This window comes from Phocoena sinus, chromosome 6 (genome assembly GCF_008692025.1).
Source record: "Phocoena sinus isolate mPhoSin1 chromosome 6, mPhoSin1.pri, whole genome shotgun sequence".
Lineage (NCBI taxonomy): Eukaryota > Metazoa > Chordata > Mammalia > Artiodactyla > Phocoenidae > Phocoena > Phocoena sinus.
Genome location: NC_045768.1, coordinates 54,828,434 through 54,852,732, shown reverse-complemented (window position 1 = coordinate 54,852,732; position 24,299 = coordinate 54,828,434). Strand labels below are relative to the sequence as shown.

At 43.1% G+C, this 24,299-nt stretch overlaps 1 protein-coding gene across 7 annotated transcripts in view; it reads left to right on the top strand.

The window, feature by feature from the left end:
• The window catches only part of GLIS3 (GLIS family zinc finger 3), a 702,615-nt gene extending 680,924 nt beyond the window's left edge, over window positions 1–21,691 (top strand). For 4 of the 7 annotated variants that reach the window (XM_032635005.1, XM_032635006.1, XM_032635010.1 and 1 more), the window contains 2 exons: window positions 12,147–12,329; window positions 13,226–17,461. In XM_032635005.1, coding sequence (XP_032490896.1) covers window positions 12,147–12,329; window positions 13,226–13,362 — 320 coding nt within the window. In that variant the 3' untranslated portion in view covers window positions 13,363–17,461. Of the gene's footprint in view, window positions 1–12,146; window positions 12,330–13,225; window positions 17,462–21,293 lie in introns of those variants that run through there. The other 3 variants (XR_004350388.1, XM_032635007.1, XM_032635008.1) reach the window with 3 other exon arrangements.
• The last annotated feature ends 2,608 nt before the right edge of the window (window positions 21,692–24,299 follow it).

The window sequence follows — 24,299 nt, the reverse complement described above, 5'->3', positions numbered from 1 at the left end:
ACAGCTAGACAGCAGAAGTCTAGGCCACAAGATCAGTGTGGGACCAACAGTAAGCCCAGAACTTCTGAGTCACTCAACTGAGGTCCCGTGATTGCACCTTGCCCAAGAAGAGAATGGTACTGGGGTGGGGAGGGAGATCATCCTGATCTATGTCTGTAATCTAAAGTCACTTTGGGACAGTCATCATTGCTTTATCCCCAAGAGCCCCCAGAGTCCAGCAGAAAGGGCTGGGGGTGAGCCCAGGAGGAAGAGATGCCCATACAAAGAGCTCTCCTCCTCCATTTTAAATGAACTCAGAGCTGTTCTGTTTTTTCCTGTTGGTATTCCATTTGGAAAACTTGCCAAAGATTGAAAATCATGTAAAGATGTTCTTAGGGCTTCTAAACCTTTAGTGTAAGAAACACCTTGTTAACATGAACACTCCCAGGCCCTTCACCCAGAAATTTGATTCACTGTGTCTGCCGTAGAGCCCAGGTGGAGCTGATGCTGTGGCCCCCACTTTAACAACCACAGGCCTAGACCCTAAGTGTAGGACTTAGTGCCACCTCACCGTGCTTCCCCTATCAGAGATAATCCAAAGGAAGCAATTGGCCAGTGACTGAGGGAATACTTTCTGGCTTCCTTCTCCCTTTACCTTCCGGGGAAGCCCTGTAAATGCAGCATAACCGAAAAGCTGTAGAGAACCAGGATGGCTCTCAGGGGAGGCTGCAGCATTTCATGTTAATGTCCCTTTTAGTCTCTATCTGGAATCCTCTTCTCTGCCAGACCTTTCTTACAGCAAAGCATGCTTGGAAGGACAAGGACAGATAGAATTAAATCTTCATTCTCTGCCGTGCTTTCCTTGTTCTGTTTTTGGCTCAAGTACTCCTGAGTCAAAGGGTTGCTTGTGAACTTTATGCAACAGAGCTTGACACAACTGAGGGTCAATTTACCTTTGTACTCAGAGAATGTAGGATGATAAGTAACACCAGGCTCATAATGAGACAGTAGGGGCTGGAATTTTCAGTGTGTTTTACTGTATGCAAAATATTTTCACACTTATTATTTCATTTGATCGTTGTAGCCACCTAGGAGGGTTATATACACCAGTAACAGAGTAACCCCCTCTCATAGAGAAATTCCCAACTCATTCCTTTCAACCTTGACCCATGGCCAAAGTGTTTACTTCACACACCCATCAGACTAAGAATGTCCAACTCCTCCACCCTTCATTCTGGGCTTTATATGTATCCAGGATTTTTGAGTCATAGGCAGGTGATGGAGTACAGGAGGCAAATCATGGGCAACTGGGCACTGAATCTCTTTCCGTTTGTTCCCTGTGCTTCTCCCCCTCCCTATCATGAGGATCATGCTGCCACAATAGTATTATTTTCCCCCTTTTATCAATAGAGACTCATAGGCTCAGAGAGGCTATGGTTTCCTCAAGGCCACACAGCCAGTAAATGGCAAAGCTGGCTTTAATATCCATCTTAAGAATCTTTGGGTCTTCTGGTTTTGAGCATCTCTGTTTTATATAATTGCCATACGTGCATTGTCATTATCAGGATTCACTGAACCATTTTACTGTAACTGTACATACCCACACACGGCAATTACTGAGACACATTGCAATTAGTTTACTTCGGCAGCTTATCATTCTGAGAATTTGGAAGCCACAGGCCACCACGCATTAGTGTTTTGGTTGGGTTGAAGATATTTTAATGAAAATCGATTACATCTTTTAACCAAAAGGGTTTTATACATGCCTTCCTTCTCACTCTGCTTTCTCCCATTTCCTTTTTGCCCTTTTCAGCAAAATGCTCTGCCCACTCTCATCCCCTTATTTGAAACTTTGCAGACATCAGTAGCAGACCATCTTCCTCTTCCCCTACCCCATGTATACAACTTGGAGAGCGAGTGTGGCTCACAGTAATAAATGCTGTTAGCAGCTTGCTTCAGACCAGGTGAGGTTCTGTGAGGTGCACTAGCAGAGGAGAGCACCCAGAGTGTGCAGAATGCATCTCTCTGTGGCCTGCAGGCTAGTGGTAGAAGCTGTAGAAAATGGCCCCACTTCTTGGAACCAGGTGGACTTGTCTAACTTGAAGCCCACTTGCTGCAACCCATCTGACCAGGGGCTAGGGGACCAGGAGGTTGCTCCACTGGTCAGCTTTCTAACCACTGTAACCTGGTTCCTTCAAAAGGAATGTGCCAAATGGAATGTTCAGGGTTATTATTTCCATTATTTTCCTTTTTCTTAGTACAGTAGTTACTTAAATGTCAGTCTTAAATAGCTCGAGTGCTTTGCAAGCTGGTTTAGTTCTCAGCCCAAAGAAAAATCTGTCTTGCTAACACAGTCTGTGAGCTGTTCCTGTAGCTTCCCCATTTATAGACTCCATATTAAAATGAAGAGTCGGTTTCTCCATCACTTCCAGGGAGGAAGCTTAGTAGAGTTCTGACTACATGAAGACCTGGCTGAGGTTGTTGGCCAAGACCAGGAGCTAAGGGGAAAAATGACAACCAAACTGTGGAGGCTTCACTTCCAAGATCAGCATCATTTTATACCTAAGGGTGGTGGGTTATGAGAGATAAACTGCTTAAGAATTGCATGTGCATTATACAGAATCTACAAATACAGCTAAGCTTATTTCATGGTAGTAATAATTGCTACTATTTACTGAGGGCCTACTACATGCTGGGGAATGCACTAGATGCTTTTATAAATGCTCTCATGTATAATGTTTTCCACAACCCTATAAAATAGATATTATTTTAAAAGAAAATGAGGCTCAAGAAGGAAAATAATTTATGCAAAGACACACAGTTGGTTAATGGGTTATCCAGGCTTTGAACCCAGATCCAGGTGGTTCATGCAATGGATAGAAATAAAATAGTGACTAAATCAGAAAATTGGCCAAGAGAAATTTCCAAAATGTCTCTGTTTCTACTCTTCAGGGTTTTTCGAATTTTTCAGTGTTTAGGTAATTTCATCAATTTTGTTAATTAATTCAATGCTTTTCTCCCTAATGAAAATGTATATATTTTATGAAATGTTGATCCAGTCTGAGTAACTTTGCCTATAATCTGGCAGTGAGGGACCTCAACACAAATGGCAAGATTTTGTTTGAAATGATTTGTCTGTGAGCTTAAGCCCTAATAGTCTCTATGAACTGTTACCAAATAGACCAGAGTTTGAGTCCTGGTTCTGAAACTTGGTAGCTATGAGGATTTAGGTAAGTTATTTGAACTTTTTTGTTTCCTTGTCTGTAAACTGGGGACAATATTACTTAACTCAAAAGTTGATGTAACTTAAAAAGAATGAAATATTGCCATTTGCAGCAACATGGATGAACCTAGAGAATATTATGCTTAGTAAAGTAAATCAGACAGACATATTATATGATATCACTTATATGTGGAATCTAAAAAATAATACAAATGAATCTATATACAAAACAAAAACAGACTCACAGACATAGAAAACATACTTATGGTTACCAAAGGGAAAGGTGGGGGACAGGTAAATTAGGAATATGGGATTAACAGATACAAACTGCTATACATAAAATAGATAAACAACAAGGATTTCCTGTATAGCACAGGGAACTATATTCAATATCTTGTAATAACCTATAATGGAAAATAATCTGAAAATATATATATATATCTGAATCATTTTGCTGTATACCTAAAATTAACACAATATCATAAATCAACTATATTTCAGTTTCTTAAAAAGTTGTAAAAATGAAGATTTTCTATTTAAAACACCTAAGATAATGCCTATCTCAGAGCAAATAAATATTAGTTCCTCTCCTTCCTTCTGAAAGAATTCTCTGAGGGGTTGGTGTAACACTAATCAAAATGTCTATAAAAATGCCAAAGCAAAGGGACTGTAAATGAGAAAACTCTGGACTTAGTAGAAAAGTATGTGATGACTGTTTTAGCTCTGCTCCCCATTTGTTTTAAGATAAAGGCTAGATCCATGAATAATTGCAAATAGCTGGATGTTTTTAAATATTAAAATGATTGTATGAATTTTCCACTTTTCTCTTATTTGCACAATAACATATAACCATAGCATTGGTTTAAAGGCATGTGATTCAACTTCCATCTCTTTGTCTATAAAATGAGAACATTTGTTTGAATCACCTACTTATAAGACAGGTATATCAGAGGCTGCCTAAGAAGGAGTTTTTTTAAGTTTTTTAAAAAGGTACCATGTGAGTAATAAGTGTATGATTCCCTGGGCCTTTCTCTGAGTAAAGTTGGAGGTCATTAAATCATGCTGAGAAGATGGGATGCCAGAGATCATATTCTTAGAGCCTTTAAGAGCTTTACCAGAGACTTATCTATTTTTTTCTCTTTTCTGCTCATTGGCTTGTATCATGGATTGCAGAAGGTATTTAAAGGGGGGAGTGCAAGGGTCCCCAGAGAGTACAAGGGAACGCACAAAGAGCCATAAGAGTGTTGGAGAAGAAGAAATAAGGGTAGCGAAAGGGAGTAGGCCATGCATCTTCTTTCTGTGTCCCTGTCCCTGGAACTCTTTGATTTGAGCCCTCTCGTTCATCACTTAGGCTTATCCATGCCCCTTTACATGCAGCAATCATGACTGAGGCCCAAAACTCTACACTTCCTAAAGTAACCGACAAAATTATAGTCTCTGTGGAAAAATGGTTAAGAGTTGTAAAGCTCATAAACATACATCCCTGCTTCCACTTGGCTAGCAAACAGCTGTACCACCAAAAAGCTGAGCACTGCCAGCTCTGCCTCTGTCACTGACATCTGCTTATTCTCCTACCCAGGCACGAATTGATCAGTACCATTGGCAAAAAAAAGAAAACCCACTCTGCCAGGGCTGGTCCTCAGCAGAGCTATGGGATGACCTCCTAATTATATCTACCCTCACCAGACAGGACCAAACAAAAGGGACCATAATCACTACTCTTTTTTAAAAGTTTTGGGAGTGCCCAAACTTCTTTTTTATTTTAGCTTTTTCCTCTTCCTATCTTGAATGCAGTCTAGAGAAAAGAGTTGCATCTCTATATATTCCTTAAAGAAAATTTCCTTTTTATTGTCACATATAATATTAAATTGTATTACTTGATTTCTGATTTGTATGTCTATCTTTCTTTCTCACTGAAACATAAACTCCAAGAAGGCATGGAGTATGTTTTATGCACCACTGTGTCTCCAGCGCTCGAGTAAGTGCTTAGCATATAGCTGTCGACTAAATGAAGGCATAAAAGTTGAAATGTTTGTGTTATTAGAAGAATAGGGAAGAAAAGTGAAAAGAAACATTTGTAGAGTGATGTGTGCAGGTACATGCTCAGCCCTTCACACGGGTCATCTCTTAATCCTCTTTAATCTCTGAGGTTACCTTATGAAGTAGATACTGTGAACCCCCATTTTATAAAAATACAATAACAAAGGCAAGCACATGCTTAGCCAGTGTTTCTTCTGAAAGGTCGAGGGGACAGATGACTCCTGAGATGCAGGCAGTATCTGAAAACAACAGCGTTTGGCCTGGATGCCTAAAATGATGCTCTCCGATCACATGGGAATTGAAGGGCTTTCTTGTCTGAAGATATTGAGGGGTCTTGGGAAGCAATTGCTCTCAGCATTGTTTCCAAGGAGCTTCACAAAGGGTCCTGCCCAGCCTGATCAGGCCACACTCTGGTTGAGGAATTAGTTCTGGGGGCCCTTCCTGATGCCTGTGATGGGCTTCACAGGTGGGCTGTCTGCATCTATAAGTTGGCATCATGGTCTGGGCAGAACCTACCGCAGGAAAGGGTCAGTCTTGATTCTGAATGTTGTCCATCCAACTCTTTTCCTGGTGCCCAGAGTTTGGTGGTGGTTCTCAGCCTCACCATAAAGGAGAACAAGAATTTGTTTTGCAAAGCCATCTGCTATGTATATAAACAAACCCATTAGGGGCACAGCTCCTGACATAGCACCTTGACAAAGTTTAGGCTGATGGTATTCATCTCTACCCATAAGTGTAAGGTAGAGCCTGTGTATTGAACTTTATTTCATCATCAAGTGGTAGGGAAATCGGAGACCCACCTATGCTGTTGCCACTTCCATACACACAGTGAGCTAGGCCCAGAGTCTGCAGGAAAGAAAGTGGCTGATGTGTTTCCTTTTCCTTCTCTTACTTCCAGAAAGGAAAGTGGTTCCTGCAGGAGAACTGAATTGCCCTGGAAGTTTAGCTTAAAACAATGCGCATCAGCCCTCATGAGGGCTGTGAGTTGGGTGACCATTATTTATTTATTGAAGTATTTATACTCTGGTTCCTTCTACCAAGACTAGAGTGTAAATTTGTAAGGAAAGATAAATGTAATAAAGAGTCTAATATACTTCTTATCTTGAACGCCAGGAGTCTAAGAATCATTATCTGGCTTTTATTTAAACTCTTGGTGGGTCATATGTTTTTTCTCTAGGAATTTAATCAGAAACATTACTGAAAATCTGTTAAACCTGAGAATGCAGATATCCCTAGAGTTGTGCTGTCCAGTACGGTAGCCACAAGCCACATGTGGCCATTTAAATTTGAATTAATTAAAACTACATAAAATGTAGAAGTTGGTTCCTCAGTTGACTAGCCACATCTCAAGCGCTCAGTAGCCACATGCAGGTACTGTATTGGACAGTGAGATAGAGGTCATTTCCATCAACACACAAAGTTCTCTTGGACAGCGCTGCCCTAGAGAATACCCTTCCATTACTGTATTTAGTCATGTGCTTCCTTTCTCCTCTAACTTTTTCCACTCCCCTTCCACGTTGGGAAGGAAATCCACACTCAGCTTCATGGGGCTACTTCATCATCATTAAGCAGCAAGAGTAACCATGAACTCCTGATCTAACGGATCATCACAGAGCTGTCAGTGACCCCACATGACAAAGTAAAGAGGAGAGGTTTTTGAGAATGAATTTTAGGGCTTCCCTTGCGGTGCAGTGGTTAAGAATCCGCCTGCCAATGCAGGGGACGCGGGTTCAAGCCCTGGTTCTGGGAAGATCCCACAGGCTGTGGAGCAACTAAGCCCGTGTGCCACAACTACTGAGCCTGCGCTCTAGAGCCCTTGAGCCACAACTACTGAGCCCATGTGCCACAACTAGTGAAGCCGCATGCCTAAAACCAGTTATCCACAACAAGAGAAGCCACCGCAATGAGAAGCCCGCGCACCACAACGAAGAGTAGCCCCTGCTCACCTCAACCAGAGAAAAGCCCGTGCATAGCAGTGAAGACCCAATGCAACCAAAAAAATAATAACAATAAAATAAATAAATTTATTGGGAAAAAAAGAATGATTTTTAATACTATGTGAGCTCATAGGTAATATTAGGGGAGAAAACAGGATACAAAACAATATGTATAACATTCCAGTTTTGTGTGTATATATCTGGCTAGGTCTGAATTGTAGGAATAAAGATAATTTTTCTTTTCTTTGCATATACTATTCTACATTTTCTAGTTGGTACAATTAATTCAAAATATTTTAATAATTAGAAAAACAAGTTTGTTTTTAGAAGGGAAAAATACTTCCCAAAACTGACAAGAGGAGGAATGATTCTCCTTGACCTTCAGGAGCTACAACTTGAGTAAAGTCAGTTTATCTGCAAGTTCCTCTTCTCCTTCTCCATTCTTGGAGGTAAAATAACTTCTAAAATGGGGGAGGGGTGATTTTCTAACTAAATGTGATGACTAATATTTATTGCCAACATAAACTTATGCGTGCATTCTTCTGCTACTATAAGTGTATGTGTTCTTGTTCCAACTGCATTATCAATCCTCAAGGACAAGGTGTTATCTTCTAGTTCTTTTGTCTCTCCTAAAGCACCTTGACCGGTACTCAGTAACTGTCATTGACTGACTGACTGACAGATTGGCTGACCTTGCCATCACTCTTATGTTTTATGCCCACGAAATGTGTTAACATCTTGCTGCGTTTTGCTTTGGGTCCTTGACGTAGTGTTCCTTCCAAACTTACTACATGAAATTCAGCAGCTGGAATACAGGAGCCATTCATCAGAAAATGAGTTAGGCTTTCTCTGTTTTTTTGTGTGTGGCAAGATCCTAATGGAATCTTTTAAAATTATGTTAGTTTTATGGAAATAGCAGTGGGAAGAGGCTATGTTAAAGCTCTTTGATTTGAGTGACCACAGTCATCCACACCAGTGTATTTGGCATCTCTAGTAACTGGCTTCTTGAAGGGAGGGATTTAATAAAGAGGATTTTCTCTTCCTGAGTTGGCTGTGAGAGTGGTAAAACATGCTTGTGGGGCCATTCTGGTTTTGACTGTTTCTCGTGTCAGCCAAGAAAGCCACAGGCAGGAACTACAGTTCACTCGGCCCTCTCACTCAGACCCAGATGGACAGGGGAAACTGGGAGATGGAGCTCAGGATGTTGGGTTTACTATTTAACTTCACCGGGTGTATTTCATTGCATTATGAACCTTTTGTACCTTACACTTTACAGCACTCAAATGTAGATTGAAGCCATGTGAAATTCCTGCCATGTCTTCAAAGCAGGGAGAAGACAGGAAAGAGAGAATGAATTGGTTTTCACAAAAGGCCAGTGGAAGTCTCTATCACTGTCCCTGACATACCTGAATGATCAATGTCCCTATGTGGGGAGTTGTGGGAGTCTGTCTTCCTGGAAGGTTAATATTACACTGAGGAATGCTATCAGGGTATATATGAGTGACAAACATGAACAGAGCCAGCATAGGGATATAAATAGCAAATATTGTCTATTTTGTTCAGTGAGGCAACATTACATTCTAATAAACCAACTGTGATGGTTCCTGGTAATGTTTTCCTCCTGATGGTGATGCCGTGATTACATGTGCCTGGCCACTGGGTACCCAAAGTCAAGATCAGTCCAAGAAACCTCCCAAATGAAACTGCACATCCCAGGTCTTTCAGCCCACTCAAGTTTGTTGCTGTTGTGAGCCTGCATGGGGGCAAGTGAAGAAATCAGAATGTGTGTAAATTAGTGAAGGATCTAGGAACCAATATGGGAAAGAGGTATATAGCCCAGGTCCCGAGGGCCAAGAATGTTCCAGAGGATTCCACCTGGGAACTGGAAGTGAGCTACATGCCCACTGCCTTGTCCATTCTTACATTTGGTTATTGTTGAAGGACTTACTTGTTGCCCTTTTGAAAATTTTATTTCTCTTAATAAACATTTTACTTTTGAGAGCTACATTATTGTGATGTAATTTTACTTTTTTATTTGTCTTATTTAGCAAACATATATAAATTGTGTTATTAAAATATATTATATAAATATTAATTATATTCTCCGATTATATTGTATAATATGTAAATATTAACTCAATTTAATCTTCATAATAACTCACTAAGGTATAGATACTACTTTTTATTTTTATTTTTTTATTTTTGGGTGCATTGGGTCTTTGTTGCTGTGCGTGGGCTTCTCATTGTGGTGGCCTCTCTTGCTGTGGAGCGTAGGCTCTAGGCTAGCAGGCTTCAGTAGTTGTGGCTCACGGGGCTCTAGAGCGCAGGCTCAATAGCTGTAGCGCGTGGGCTTAGTTGCTCCGCGGCATGTGGGATCTTCCCGGACCAGGGCTTGAACCCGTGTCCCCTGCATTGGCAGGCGGATTCTCAACCACTGCGCCACCAGGGAAGCCCCTAGGTACTACTTTTAATCCCGTTTTACAAATTAGAAAGCTGAAATACTGCAAGGCTAAATAATTCACCAAGACTACACAGTTGGTAAGCAGTTGAGCTAGGATTTGAACCCAGGAAGTCTGGCTCCAAAGTACTTGTCCTTCGCTGATACTAAAATTCAGAAAAACATAAAGCCAAAAAAACCCCAAAGACAACTATAAATATGTTGCCTTGCAATCTGTCCTATACATAGTCTTCCACATAACTGAACCCAGTCTCCCTATTCAGTTTTGTATCTTGCTTTATTTTCCAACTGAACCTTATAATGGTCTTTCCACGATGTTAACTCCTTGTAAATACTGTTTTCATGGCTACTTAACATTCCCATCAGGTAAATGTGCCACTGTTCAACCGTTCTCTTATGGGTGGCCATTTTTCCTCCTCTGTTGGTTTTCTGTTATGACAGCTAGCACTGTGACGACTACCTCTTGCAGAATTTCTTCTGTTTTTCAGAATACACTTTTAGGATACATTCTTGGAAGAAAAATTCCCCTGTCCAGAAGTATGAACACTTTTAGGTTCTAGATGCAGGTTGTCAAGTGATTTACAGAGGCTTATACTCCTTTGCAATGTCTGCACACTCTGCACAGGTGCCTTTGTCACCAGTCTCAGTCCAGCACCAAGAATGACTTTCAGAAATCTTTGCTAATGTGTTAGGTAGAATATGGTATTTTATCATTGTCTTGATTTTTATTGCTTTAACAGCTAGAGAATTGCCAGTTGTCCATATTGGTTGATAAATTATATGCATATCTGAGTGATCTGTTTGGGTCCTTTGCCCGTCTGCCTACTGAGTCCATGCAGAAGACTTAGGGCATCAAAAAGAGAAGAGCCAGTAGTTTTCCATTCTTTCTTCTCCTGCCTTGACATGGAACTTCCTTATGTTTTTTCCTAGTCTATACTGCTAACATGAATTTAATCTTCCTCCCAAACCTTATATGGATTTTTCTCTTGATTCTACATAAAGTATACTACTGTTTACTTACAAAGAATGTTATTTTGTTTTCTACTGTGAGTGTACCCTGTTCATAAATCTGTATCCATCCTCTGTCTTGTATCATAAGCTCCTAGAGGGCTGGTCTGTGGCTTTGTGAGCAGTTCAGCACACATTCCTTGGTGATATTCCTAGCGACCATAGAACAAGCCTCCTGGCCAAGGGTAGTCTGCCTTGAGAGTACTAATCAGAAATGAGAAGGGTGTGAGCATAATAGGTTGGATGTGTTAGTGTGCCTCAGTTGTACTTAAAGAGAGCTAAAAAGAACCCAACCCAAATAGCACCTTCCCTACCTCTTGATAGGTGACTCCATAAGAAGAAGCAGTTCTAGAGGAGGAAAGCACACAGGACTAGGGCTCCAAAGGCCATGAATTAGTTCTGTATTCACCATCGTGTAATGTTTGTGGAAGGAACCCTGGTGGCACTTCCTCTACTAATCCCTTGTTTTTTTCACCAGAAACAGAGTCATGATATCAATAACTGACATTCATAAAGCACTTTCAAATGTTATATATGGATTTCCTTATCCAATGACTTGCTTAATCTTCATGATCACCCAGTGAAATAGACAGTGACTTTCACATGTTAGAGCTGAGGAAACAGGTACCATGAAATAAGGTATTGAATGAAGATTTCATTATATTTTTAAAACCGTATACTCCAGAAAGTAATCTTTTACTTAAATTTATTACGAGACAAGGAGGAAGAGGGAAATGGTAAGGTATCATGGAAGGTGTGGAGAATCATAGAAAAGGACCACATAGGACCCCAAGGGAAAAATTCCATTGAGTAAGAAAAAAATTGAAAAGATAAATGAAACAAGATTAGCAAAATGTTGATTATTTTCAAATATTAAGAAATCTTTCCACATATTTCTTCATTATATTGTTTATTCACTTCCAGTTTTTCTATTTACTGCAAAGATCAGCAATAATAATAGTTAAGTAAATGGTTGCATATCTGACTATGAGATACTGTGTACCTATTCAAAATAATGAGGAAGAAAAAATATAAATGTGTATGAATGTATCTGTTGGAAGTACAGATGGATAGATCTATGTTGCATTTTTTAAGCTGAGCATTGTTAAGAGCTTTATTCGGGTTTTTACGAAATGTGGGAAACAGACTATAAAATAAAAGAAGTTAAGGAAGATGCACTTAAAAACTGGTGAGAGGGCATGGGGTAGGAATGTCCCCTGAAGGACAGGCCTTCAGTGTCCAGGACTCTTTGGAGAGTCTAGGGAAGGTGTGAAGCCCTTCAGCTTCTGGTACTAGAGCAAGAAATAAAAAGCCCCTGGAGGTAGAAGAGCTTCTGCTCAGGTAGTACATTATGGATGCTTGGTCAGAAGATTTTGTAGGTGGGCTTAAGGGTTAAAGGCATTTTGTCATATGAAGCCAGGCTGAGTGAGGGTCTAGCCAGGTTGAAATGATCTTCTGAACTTGTGCCCTGCAGTAGCTCAATGCCATGCTTGCATTTCAGGATTTTATGGGCAGCTGCAGACATTCTGCCCCCCACATTACCCTGACTCTCAGAGAACCATGCCGCCTAGCAGCTCCTGCAGTGTTGTGCCTTCCTTCGAGGACTGCCTGGTCCCCACGTCTATGGGCCAGGCTGGCTTTGACGTTTTCCACAGAGCCTTCTCAGCTCACTCGGGCATTACAGGTGTGTTGGTGTCTGTGACTTAGACACTCGGGCAGACAAGCAGGTGAGATCAGGTGGGTTTCCCGTGACCAGCCTGGACTAGACTTGACCCAGCACATGACCACATCAAATCCTGTTCGGTCTGCCCGTGAAATGTCTCTCCTCTTATCTTCCTCTCCAGCCCTTCTCCAGCCCCACTTCCAGCACCCTCGTTCAGGTGCCATCATGTCTCTCCCAGACTTAGGCAACAGCCTTCCAACAAGTTCCTTGAGTCAGCTCCTTATCTTTACCATTCTGCCCTCCAAGCTACCGTAACCATTGCCTTCCAAAAATGAAGGATAAAATAAGGTACTTTCCTGTTCAGCTACCTTCAGTAGTTTGTAGTTTCCCAGAGAATAAAGTCGACTGTCCTCAGCAAGGCATTCGAAGCCTGCAGGAGTTGAGCCTGATGGAACTCTCCGGACCTGCGCTCACGTCTCATGTGCCCTCCTCACATGTCTCCCTACATGCTCTGTACCTGAGCTTTGCCAGCACACTTGGCCCCACGTGTCCCCTCTCTGTCTTCGCTCCCTCTTTCCCCCTCCTGGAATGTTCTTTCTTTATCTCTCCGTCTGTGAGAATCCCATCCTTTTTTATGGCTCAACCGTAATATCACCTCCTTTTTGAGGCCGCCCTCACTCTTCCCTACAGAGCTTCACTTTCATTGCTACTCAGCCCATCTCTTGTGCCAAGTCCTATTTTAGCCACCTGCCTGCACATCAGCCTCTTCCCCCACCTGAGGAGACCGAGGACGGGGAGACCCGCTGAAGGGCCTGGCCCGGCACCGTTTCCTCCTCAGCCCCAGCCAGCATTTGCTCCCTGCGAGCCCGGCGTCTGCGACAAGGTAGCAGTTGACTTGTGCGCTCTTTCTCTTCCAGTGTGTGATCTACCTTCGGGTTCCTCAAGCCTTTTTGGGGAGTCTCTTCGCAGTGGACCTGAAGACACCACGTTCTTGCAGATCAGCGCTGTGGATCGCTGTCCTAGCCAGCTCTCCTCTGTCTATACTGAAGGCTAAAAGCTCCCCTGGCCTCCACTACCACTGGCATCCAGAGTCTTTTTGTTCCTTGCCACCTTTTCTTCTTATACTTTCACAGACTGTAAGAAAAAGGATGTCAAGCGAATCAGCGGAACCTGCCAAGTCCCAGGTGTGTCTTTGGAGGGCAGGGCTGAATGGTCAGAGCTGGGCTTTGTAGGTGTGTTTGCAGCTGTTCCTTTTTCTCCCTGGGTTTGCCGGTGACCAGCAGGACTCTTTTCAAAGGGAATTCAGAGTCTCACTCTACCGAATACCTGTTACTCCCTGGCTGCCAACCTTCAAAGGACACCAGTGAGATGATGTGCACGTGAAAGTGTAATTTGGGGATTTGCTGAAACTCCAAACAAGGAAGGGCGACCCAAATTGCCAGAAGCACAGTGAACTATCCCACCCAAGAGCCAGGCACAGCAAGGGGAACCCACTTCCAAAGCACAGCGTGGGCTCAGCTCTTGGAGGACCCCAGGTTTCCCAGCGCCGGCCTGCCGTCCAGTGAGCTGGCTGCCTCTCTCCTCTTAGATATTCCCACACTAACCATTTGCTTTCAGTGTTTCTCCAAAAGATAAATGAGAAAGTTCTGTCAAGCACAGGCCCTTGAGAAGCACTACAGCTTGTTTTATGTTCATGCAACCTATCTTAGTTCTTTGATTTTAAAGACTTGTTACTTACGTCTACTTTTTAAAGGAAAACAATGTTTAGAGGTCTGTTCTTTGGATGGAAATAATTATTTTAATGCCCCCAGCTATGTACATCTTGCCTCCGCTGTGGCTCTGCTTGCCCGCACCCTGCAGCACCTGTGAGCGCCCAGAATGTTACTGTTGCATTAGCAAAGGCTACCTGAGGGACATGGGGTAGGCCACCCTCTTCCCAGTGCTGCCACAGAGACCCTCGTGGGTTGACTCTTCAGCGGCTCCACCTCGAAGACATTTTTCAAAGGAAAAGGTCACCTGACGGGCTCACCCATGGCCTCCGCTCTGGTGCTCTGCCCAGGGACCTGCTAGAAGCTGTGAGAGCAGGGACACACGGACGTGTGCTCCTGGGTTCTCAGAAAACCAAACTAGAGATGCCTGATGTCTGGCTACTTTGTACAGCCTCTGCTCCCTCCGTTAGGATCTCCCCTCACCTGTCTGTCTGTTGCTCCCTTGCCTTCCTTCTCTCCCTCTTTTTGCATTGCTCTCACCCTCTTCTTGACTGTGGTTCAGACATGCCCACCACCCGCCATTGCCTGCTCACCACCTCTGAGCAAGGTCTGGCCAAAGGCAGGTAGAGAGGACAGTTCTGGAAAGGTGGCCAGAAGGAGGCAACCTTTCTGTCTGAAACTCTGTTTTGAGGGCCTGGAATTTACCCAGAGCTCTCGGCCATTTGATCTCAAACCTGAATAGGATGCCATTTTCTGTGACGCCTTTACCAAGTTATTAAAAAGATCCAGAGTCCTATGACATAGGCTATAAAAATTGCCAAAACCCAAAAACACCTGGTAGATTCTGACATTACAGTACTCTCGCCTCTCACGATTTCTTTTCTCTCTCTTTAAAAATGTTCTCTGAGGGAAAATGAAACAATGCTATTTGTCAAACTGGGATAATTATAATCTTCAACAAGACAATTAAACAGCTTGGTGTCAGACTTGGGATCCGGTGACAGTTTTTATCCTGACAGACATGTCCTTCCCGTCTGGCCGCACGGTCGGTAGTGTTCTGCCTGATTCCGGACTTCATTCTGACACGAAGTAGAATCAGCCGAATAAAGAACAAAGTGCAGGGTCCGTTCTGACAGTGCACTCAGTCAGTCTAGTTTCTCTGGCCAGTGGGCTCTGATCTGAGGAGAGCCATCACGCAGACATCCATGTCTGCAAAAGAGACAAGTCATTCACTTTACAAAAATCTGCTCTGCTTTACAAAAGAATTCACGTCAGGCTTTCTTTCCACATGAGTTCTCAGACGGCACACAAAGTCCCACCCCTCTGGCAGGCTTTGTGGGTTGTGTCACTTGGCCTAAACAGGGACCATGTCCTTTGTCACACCCTGCGGAGAAGGGAAAGCTCTGGTATCTTAGAGAGACAATCTATTCATTCTAAATCCTGGAGCCTCTACAGGGAACTCAAAACACATTTCATTTGTGTGATGAGGAGGAAAAAAAATGGAAAGGCAAGGTTGTTACTGCAGCTGATGTTGTCTGCCTGCCTGTGGCTTTTGCTATAATTTCAGGTGAAAACAGGTTAGGAGGACAAAGCCAGAAGCTGAACCTCAGAAACTTAGGCTGGAGGACATCCTCGTGCACATCTGTAGTCTCCCCGTTGGCCTCGCTGGGGCCCGAGGGAACCAGAGGGTGCCAGACAGCAGCGCACCTGCGGGGCCTCCTTCCCCAGCAGGAATTGGGAGAGGGAACAGGCCCAGTGCAGCCTGCAAGGCTGGGTGCCCCTCACTCCCCTTCCATGTTTCCCCTCAGCTGCAGGTTTGAGCTTAGGGCCCCAGGACAGGACACCTCCAGGTTCCTTGGAGACAACACACGCTGCCCTGAGATTCCAGAATCTCACCTGACCTTAAAATTTGTTCCTTGCTTGCTTTCACACTGCACAAGATTTATATATGCTTTCATCATTATGTTTGTAGCAGTAAAAGTAGAAACTTCAAAAACTCTTTTCCTTCCATTTCCTGGTCTTTTTAACTCTTGATATGTAAGCATTTTCGTAAACATCTGAAGAGAGATTGTCATTCCCCTCTTTTAAAAGACTGGTGCTTGTGAAAATACACACAGCGCAAAGCCAATTATCCTATTACATTAAAAAAGAAAAATCAGTATGCCTAGAGACATTTCATTTGCTGCATTGTCTTAATTCCCTAAAGGGACTGCATCAAAATGTAAGTTGTAATTTAGCCTCTGATCAGCTGCTAAATATTATTTAAATATTTACTAGTCCTGTGGGGTATCTCCCATTACCCATGTCTACCCCAAATTATTTAGGTGATTCCAAAATGAACAGAAGGTGTTCAGTCAATCACAGCAAAGTTTCGCTTTGGTGTTGTTCTGTTGTTTTAAAATTAGCAGCTGTCAAGCACATTAGCATACTAGAACAGAGGTAAGTGTTCAACCCCCTATCCAAGAACCTTGCTTCCCAGTTGCCTTGAAATATTGGGAATAGTGATTGTAAATGTCCAATTTAATTATTTGGTATTTTATTTGACTGTTTTGACCATGTCATTTTATAGCAGCATTTTTAATGGCACTTTTTGTTGGTGGTGTGGAATTTCTGTGGTTACATTTTTTTTTTTTTTTTTTTTTGCAATGAGTAAAGAAAAAAAAAACACTCATTGGAGAGATGGCGAGTGTAGGAAAGAAGAGATTTATTTTGTACAGACAGCAGAGCATCCTGTGTAATGTTGCTGACATAAAGCACTTTGGGGGGAAAAAGTGGAAATCTGTTTCCCATAAATCACACAGACTCTTGTACATAGTTATATACACTCACGTAGAGAAGTGAACTGCATATATCATACTGGATATGGGGCTGATTTTACTCTAGGGGCACATCTGGTGCTTATTGTCATAAATCTTTTAAAGAATTAGGTACACTTTTTTCTATTAATATGTATAGTTTTGTGATTTGTCACAGTTATGTTTCATATAATCATAAGTTATTTTGTCTTGTTTCATGAAGTCCTTTTTTTATGTCGAAAGTAAAATGAAGGGATTGTGCACTTGGTACATAATAAAACTGGAAATAGAGGATGCGCCCACCTGCCTGAAATCCTCCTTTAGCATTTCGTTTTAAAACATGATGGCAACAACCATTTTTTGTTTGTTTGTTTTATTATTTTGTTTAGTTTTACCATCCGCCTCAGTCATATTGGATTGGTAATTATAATTAAAAGCAGATGGGGGTGGGGGAGGGAGTGTCCAAGGCCAGTTTTAAAATGACGCATCGCTTTGGGCCAGAGCTGCAGCCTGGATTTAATTATAGATATGAGGACGAAATGGCAGTAAAAATGAATGTGTCCCTGAATCCTTTACATGTTGGGAGTGTCCATAAATAAAACATGAAGTTTTATTTCATCAGATTTAATTAAAGCTTTTATACATGTTTTATTGGTTATTCTATTAATCTGCTTCAAAAACTGGATAAATGTGTGCTAGGGTTTGGGGTTTATTTGTGCCTTTTCAATGTAGTGCTGCATCATGCTTCAGAAATGCCTCTAGTGCACGGTCCTCCAGGTGATGGGGCTTCGGCCTGCTGGCCATTGGAGTGGGCCCTTTCTGCCCAGTTTTCCTAAAACCCTGCCAAGAAAGACACAAGCATCAGCTTCCTGTGAACGAATACCCTGACCTTTAAGTCCTCTGATTTCCCAAAGGAGAAAGGGGCAGTTATCATTTCCCTGATTCCTTGTCGTGTCTGATCGGCTTCTTTCCTCAGCTCCCATCCCGAGGGGACAGGGAAGGGGAAAGGGTTGTCAGGACATTCACACATCTGACTGCCCCGTGAGCCAAGCACAGCACTCTAAATAAAAGACATCACGTTATCTCAAGGATTATTCTTAGAAAATTGACAGTTTTCTCACTGAATTTTTAAGACTTGAGAATTATGTTCACGGAAGATACAAAGCAGAAGGGATGATGGCTCCCATGCCCCTCATCTGGCTCTTCAAGGTGCTGGGGGAACATGCAGCAAACTCATGTGGTCCAGGCTTTGGAGGTGAAAATAGTGCTGACTGACAAGACACAAACTGTCTCTACTCCCTAGAGGGATGCAGCTGGTGGGAGGGTGATTTGGTCCAACCTCTCTGGAGGACGGTGTGGCATTAACTGGTAGAGTTGAAGATACACATACCCTGCTATCCAACAATTCCATTCCTCTCTTGGGAGTCAATGGTGGCTCAGTTATAAGATGTCCAATGCTATTTACAATGGCCAAAACTGGAAATGACCCAACTGTCCACCAACAGTAAAAAGAATAAGTGAACTGTGCTAAAGTAATGAAATGCAATGCAGTGCAGCAAAGGCAGTCACAGACCTGCAGCCACATGCAGTAATTCAGAGCTGAGTCTCATGAACTGTGTTGAAAGAAAATACAAGACAGAAAAGAAAATATACAGTGTTATTCTATTTATACACAGTTCAAAAACAAACAAAATTCAAATATGGAGTTTAGGGGGCAGAAGTATAAACAACAGCAAGGAATATACTACCACAAAGGTCCAGGTACTGATGAACTCTGGTCAGGAAGAAAGGGCAACCCAGAGTACTCCTGGGGTGCTGACCAACAGTGTTTTATGTCCTGACCCATGTGTTAGGTTAAACAGGTGTTTGTTTTGTAATTTAACTGCGCATACATATTTTTTTAGTTTTTAGTTCAAATGCATGGGAAGGTCAACTCTTATATCCTCTACCCCCGGGGTCTGCAAACTTTTTCTGCAAAGGGCCAGATAGGACGTATTTTAGGCTTTTAGGGCCATATGATCTCTGTCTCAACTACACAACTTTGTTGTAGCTCAAAAGCAGCCATAGACAGTATACAAACAAATGGGTATGGCTGTGTTACAATAAAACTTTACTTATGGACGCAAATTTGAATTTCCTATAGTTTTCAGATGTCATGAAATATTTTTCTTCTTTTGATTTTTGTCAACTATTTAAAAATGTAAAAAACATTCTTATTTCACAGGCCATACAAAAAGAAACAAAAAAGGCAGCAGGCAGGATTTGCCATGGGCCATAGTGTTCTGTCCCTAGTCAACTGAGGGAACATTCCCCTGCCCTACCCATAAATATCTGCCCAAAGAAAACCACAGTGAGGAGCCCCTCTGCTTATTCTTCAGCTATGTTGGGTCTTATTCCTGGAGGAAATTCATGAGTTCTATTGATTAAGCTTTTGTTTGTTTAGATTCTGGGTTCTGCTCCCTGGGATACAGATGAATGCTTAGAGCCTGGAGTGCCACTTGACTTTATCTCTGGATTTGAAGTTTTTAATAAAAAGAACTGGGCATACAGAAATCTGTGAGAATTGGAAAATGAGCACCCATTCTTTCCAAGCTAACTAAATATTTGCTGGATCTTGGCAGCCATAGCCAGCCGTTTCCTCTGAAATGCTGAGAGGTTATAAGTATTGGGAGACTTCATTTTTCTCAGGCCATAGCTCTTATGAGAAGCTGGAGTTGCCTCTCAAAACCTGCAGCGTTCTCAGGGAGAGGAGAGTCAGTGTTTTATGTCCAAAGATTCCACTGAGATGTCTGGAGCAGAGTCAGGGGGCACTGACAGCGCTAACAGTCTGTGCCCTCTCCTCATAGCAGGAGAAGGGGCTTAACACCCCAGCACCTTCTCTGGCCTCTGGTTTTCCGCAATGCCTAGCTCCCTAATTCCCAAACTTAAGGGTTTGTCAGCCCTGACAGTGCTGCCTGTCAGCCACTCATGCTCATGATAGAGACTGAGACTGAATTCACGTGGTCGTGAGTGTATACTCTCTTTGTATCTCTAGCTTGTGATAACATTGATAGTTTTAAAAGTATGGTTGTTCACGACTCCTGTGGCATTTTTAAGTACTAGCATGGACTAAATCCTCTTCAGTGGGTCTCCCTGGTGGTTTTGTGTGCTTGGCTTTGTGTGTTGTGTATGGTTTGGATACTAAAGCTGCAGGGAACACAGTGTCTTGCGTGAAATAATCTGAACTTTATAAAGAGAAGTTTAACCAAGAGAAAGCTTAGAGAACATTCAGTCCAACTTGATCTTTTACAGAGGATGAAATTGAGGTTGTTTCATTCATTTGTTCATTCATTCATTCTTTTAACATTTTTTGTGTAAAATACACAGACGTAGAAGTGGCTGTCATGCTCACATAGCTGACAACAGAAGATTCCAAGAATCATCTGCCCAAGAACATTGCCCGGGTGCCTATTCAAAATTCACACTCTAGAGCTTCTGTATGCAAACCCCAGAGTTACTGAGTTGGAATTTTTAGGGGTAAGATGGTTGCATCTGCATTCTTAAATAAACTCTCCAGGTGGCTGTCTATGGAAACTAACTTTGACTGCCTCCCCACCCTTGATTTAGTGGAGGAGGCTGACCATTTAACAAGGCAACGCAGTTTAATAAGAGCTAACAAAGAGAGCCTTCCAATCCCTGCCTGGGGAGACAGGAGAGTGGGGTCAGTTCCCTGGGGGATGGGATGACTGCCTGAGTTAGTCCTAAAGGTCAAGTTAGTCTTCAAGAAGCAAAGAAGCAGCAGAAGGGTGTACCAGGCAGGAAATGGCACGTTTGCAGAGCTGCCAGGAAGGACAGTAACTCGCAGGCGTCACCCAACAAGCTAGTTGGAGAGTTGGGGATTGTCCCGTCTCTGGGCAGTGAGCGATTTTTCTTCTCTGGCCCTGAGCCCCAGCCCTTCCTGTGTCAGCCCCACTGAGCTCAGGGTACTGTTTCCCAAACCAGCAGGGGCTGGTATGTTACTAGTTACTCTGCAAAAAAAGGGTTCCACTTTCAAATTAGTTTGGGGAATGGTGGGTCAAAGTTGGGGTTTTTTTTCACGGGGGGGTGGGTTGTTTTTCTTTTCTGCGGGACCTCTCAGAGACTTTACTATGCTAAAGTGCATTGTGACTCTCCAAGAAAGAGTTAGAGGATGAAGTCTATTGACCATGGAACCCTTTTTTTCCAAAAAGTACCTTGTTAGCACTGTAGAAAACAATTTGGCAGGTCCTCAAAAAATTAAATATACAATTACCATATGATCCAGCAATTCCATCCTTATATACATACTCAAAAGAATTGAAAACTGGGACTAAAAACAGATACATGTACACCAATGCTCCTAGCAGCATTATTCACAGTAGCCAAAATGTAGAAACAATCTAAATGTCCATCAGCTGATGAATGGATAAGCAAAGTGTGGTCTATCCAACACTGAATGTACAGCCAGCCTTCTGTATCCACAGGTTTGGAGCCAGCCAATTGTACTCTGCCATTTGATATAATAGACTCGAGCCTCCACAGACTTTGGCATCCATGGAACAAATCCCCCAAGGATACTGAGGGACAACTGTACTTAATGTTGCTAAACTGTGCACTCAAAAATGGTTAAAATGGTAAATTTTATGTTAGGTATATTTTACCACAATTTTAAAAAGTATAATGTAAACAGAGTGCCTAATAGGGTGCCTGACACCCAGAAGACAATTTTAAAAATAAGTGCCTTGTTAGGTAAGTGTTCCTTAGGACACAGTTTGGGAACGTGACTCCAGAGACAGGTGTCAACTGCAAATTGGCACTTGCCATTGGCACTTGCCATCTACCTCTACAAGGATTACATCATGAGCTGCTGCAGCTGCTGATTTTCAACACCCCTGAAAGGAGTTCAGGGTGGAGAGTGGAAATGAGGCACTCTGTGCTCGGGGGAAAACTGGCAGAACAGGTCTCCAGACAAATATTTTCAGGAGCTGATTTTATGAGCCCAATTCTTGTATCTCCTCCCATCTACAAAAGCACTAAAATCCTTCATGGTGACGACTGCTCCTCGTGACTAGCAGAAACCTTCATGAGACGAGCAGAAACCTTCTGCAAAAAAATGTGCTTGAAGACACAGAGAATGGACTTGAGGGTACGGGGAGGGGGAAGGGTAAGCTGGGATGAAGTGAGAGAGTGGCATGGACATATATACACTGCCAAATGTAAAATAGCTAGTGGCAAGCAGCCGCATAGCACAGGGAGATCAGCTCGGTGCTTTGTGACCTCCTAGAGGGGTGGGATACGGAGGGTGGGAGGGAGATGCAAGAGGGAGGACATATGGGGATTATGTATATGTGTAGCTGATTCACTTTGTTATACAGCAGAAACTAACACACCACTGTAAAGCAATTATACTCCAATAAAGATGTTAAAAAAAAAGAAGTGCTTGAGTGCATGTACCCCCCTTTCACCCAGAATCACATATATACTGACCATCCCCCCTACCTCTTTGGAGCAGTTTCTCAGAGCCGAGATGCTGTCTCCCAGGCTATAGTCCTCATTTTGCCCCAAATAAAACTTAACTCACAACTCTCATGTTATACATTTTTTTAAGTCGACACAGGTGAGTAGAGCCCTCGGGGTGGGTGTTGGCCCCCGACAGGTGGAAGTGGGTGCTGTGAATGGTACCAGCTGGCAGAGAAAGCGGAAGAGGACGAGAAGCAGAAGAAGACGTGGCCAGCTGGTTTGGAGCAGCTGCAGAAGGTGGCTCTGAGCACAGGGTACCGTGCCCGACATAAATTCTCAGGTAACTGAGGAAGGGAGAGAAAGGCAGACAGAAGGAAGGGGGTGGATGTCAGTGTGGCAGAAGGAAGAGGTAGTGAACTGGAGGGGAAGACGGGAGGCACTGGCATAGACCCCGCTGATCCCAATGTGTGCAAATGCAGAGATTTGGGTTTTGTTCATTCACCTAACCATTGTTTACTGAGCTGCATACCCCTCACCGTGTGCCTCTTACTGTTCTAGGTGCTGTGATAATGCAAGAAAGAAAACACAGCATCATCCCTGTCCTTACGTCATTGTATTCCAGTGGACTGGAGATTCGAATGGTTTGCTCTGGTTGTCTGTGAAGTGTGAGCCTCTGGAAGGTCGTTGACGGTTGGGTTCTCCAGGAAGCAGATGCTGAGGCAGAGTTGGGAGTGGAAGCGATTCTGAAGAAGTTTTGAAGAGTGACCCCAGTGAAAGGAAAGGGGCTGAAGCTGGATTGGGCGTGAGGCACCATCAGACTGTGATGCTAACTGGACAGACGTTCTGCCAGAGACTGCTCTGACCCGCTAGAAGAGTGCCATGCTAGGTGGAAATAGCTAGGCCATTGTACCACCCCCTTGCTGAAGTCCATCCTGAGAAGGGTGTGTCTTGGCTATCACTGTCTTGGTCGTTCATTGGCTGAGGTCCTTCCAGAGAGCCAGAAAGCTGAGAGGACACTGAAGAAGTTAATAGTGCCATCTAACCACACACAATGTAGCTGGGGGTCTGAACAGCATAGCTCTGTTCCTGCCACAGAGGGTGTTAGGAAAAAGCATAGGTCCCCCATCATTTTGTTTCCCAGTTTGTAATAAAGAGCGTATTGGGGACATACATTCACACACACTATTGAAAATGGTTTTCTGACTCAGCCCTTCCTCTGGTAGCTCTAAAACACACACACACACACACACACACACACAGAGTCACTGGGATTTCAGCATCTCAAGAGTATTTTCGCTCAAGGCTAGCACACTCCTTCCTGGGAAAGAGTGGTGAGAAATTTTGAGGGAGATAAGGAGGTAGATGACCTGTTGCTTTTTCTCTCATCCAGGAGGCATCAAGGACTATCACAGGTTTGGTGTCAGGCAGACCTTGTTCTCTGTCACTTTGCAGCAGCAGAAGTAATTCCTCAGCTGCACTGCCCTGAGCCCATTTCTTATTCTTCCAGCAGGAGTGATCACGTTCATCTCACAGGCAGTGAGATCACGCGGATATCTGGCATAGTCCCAGTTACATGTAACGCACTTGCTAAAGAGTGACCACCATTTTTTTAAAATTACTGATCCTGCACCCAGAGTAGAATGATAATTTGTGAGGAGACCACAGAAAGGATTATGGTTCTGAGATGAGTGCATGGAAGCAGGAAGGACCTGAGCTAGTCTGGAGAGCAAGCAAGTCATAAAATCACCCAGATGACATTGCCCACAGAAGTCTCTCTGTATCTAGAGCTCACAGCAACCTGTAGTACAAACAGACACCTCTTTGGTGTCTTCCTGGGACCACCAGGATAGATAGTACTGCCTTTGGAAGCAAACAAGAGGATCTTCTGTGCCGGGTCCTGTGCATCAAAGGCTCCCCTCTGACCATCCTCCAGCCATGCCCTGCCCCAAAAAGTGAGGAGCTCATGTGACGAAAGGTATGTCTCCAGCCCAAACCCACTTTCCTTCCACTTCTAGACCCAGCCCAGGTAC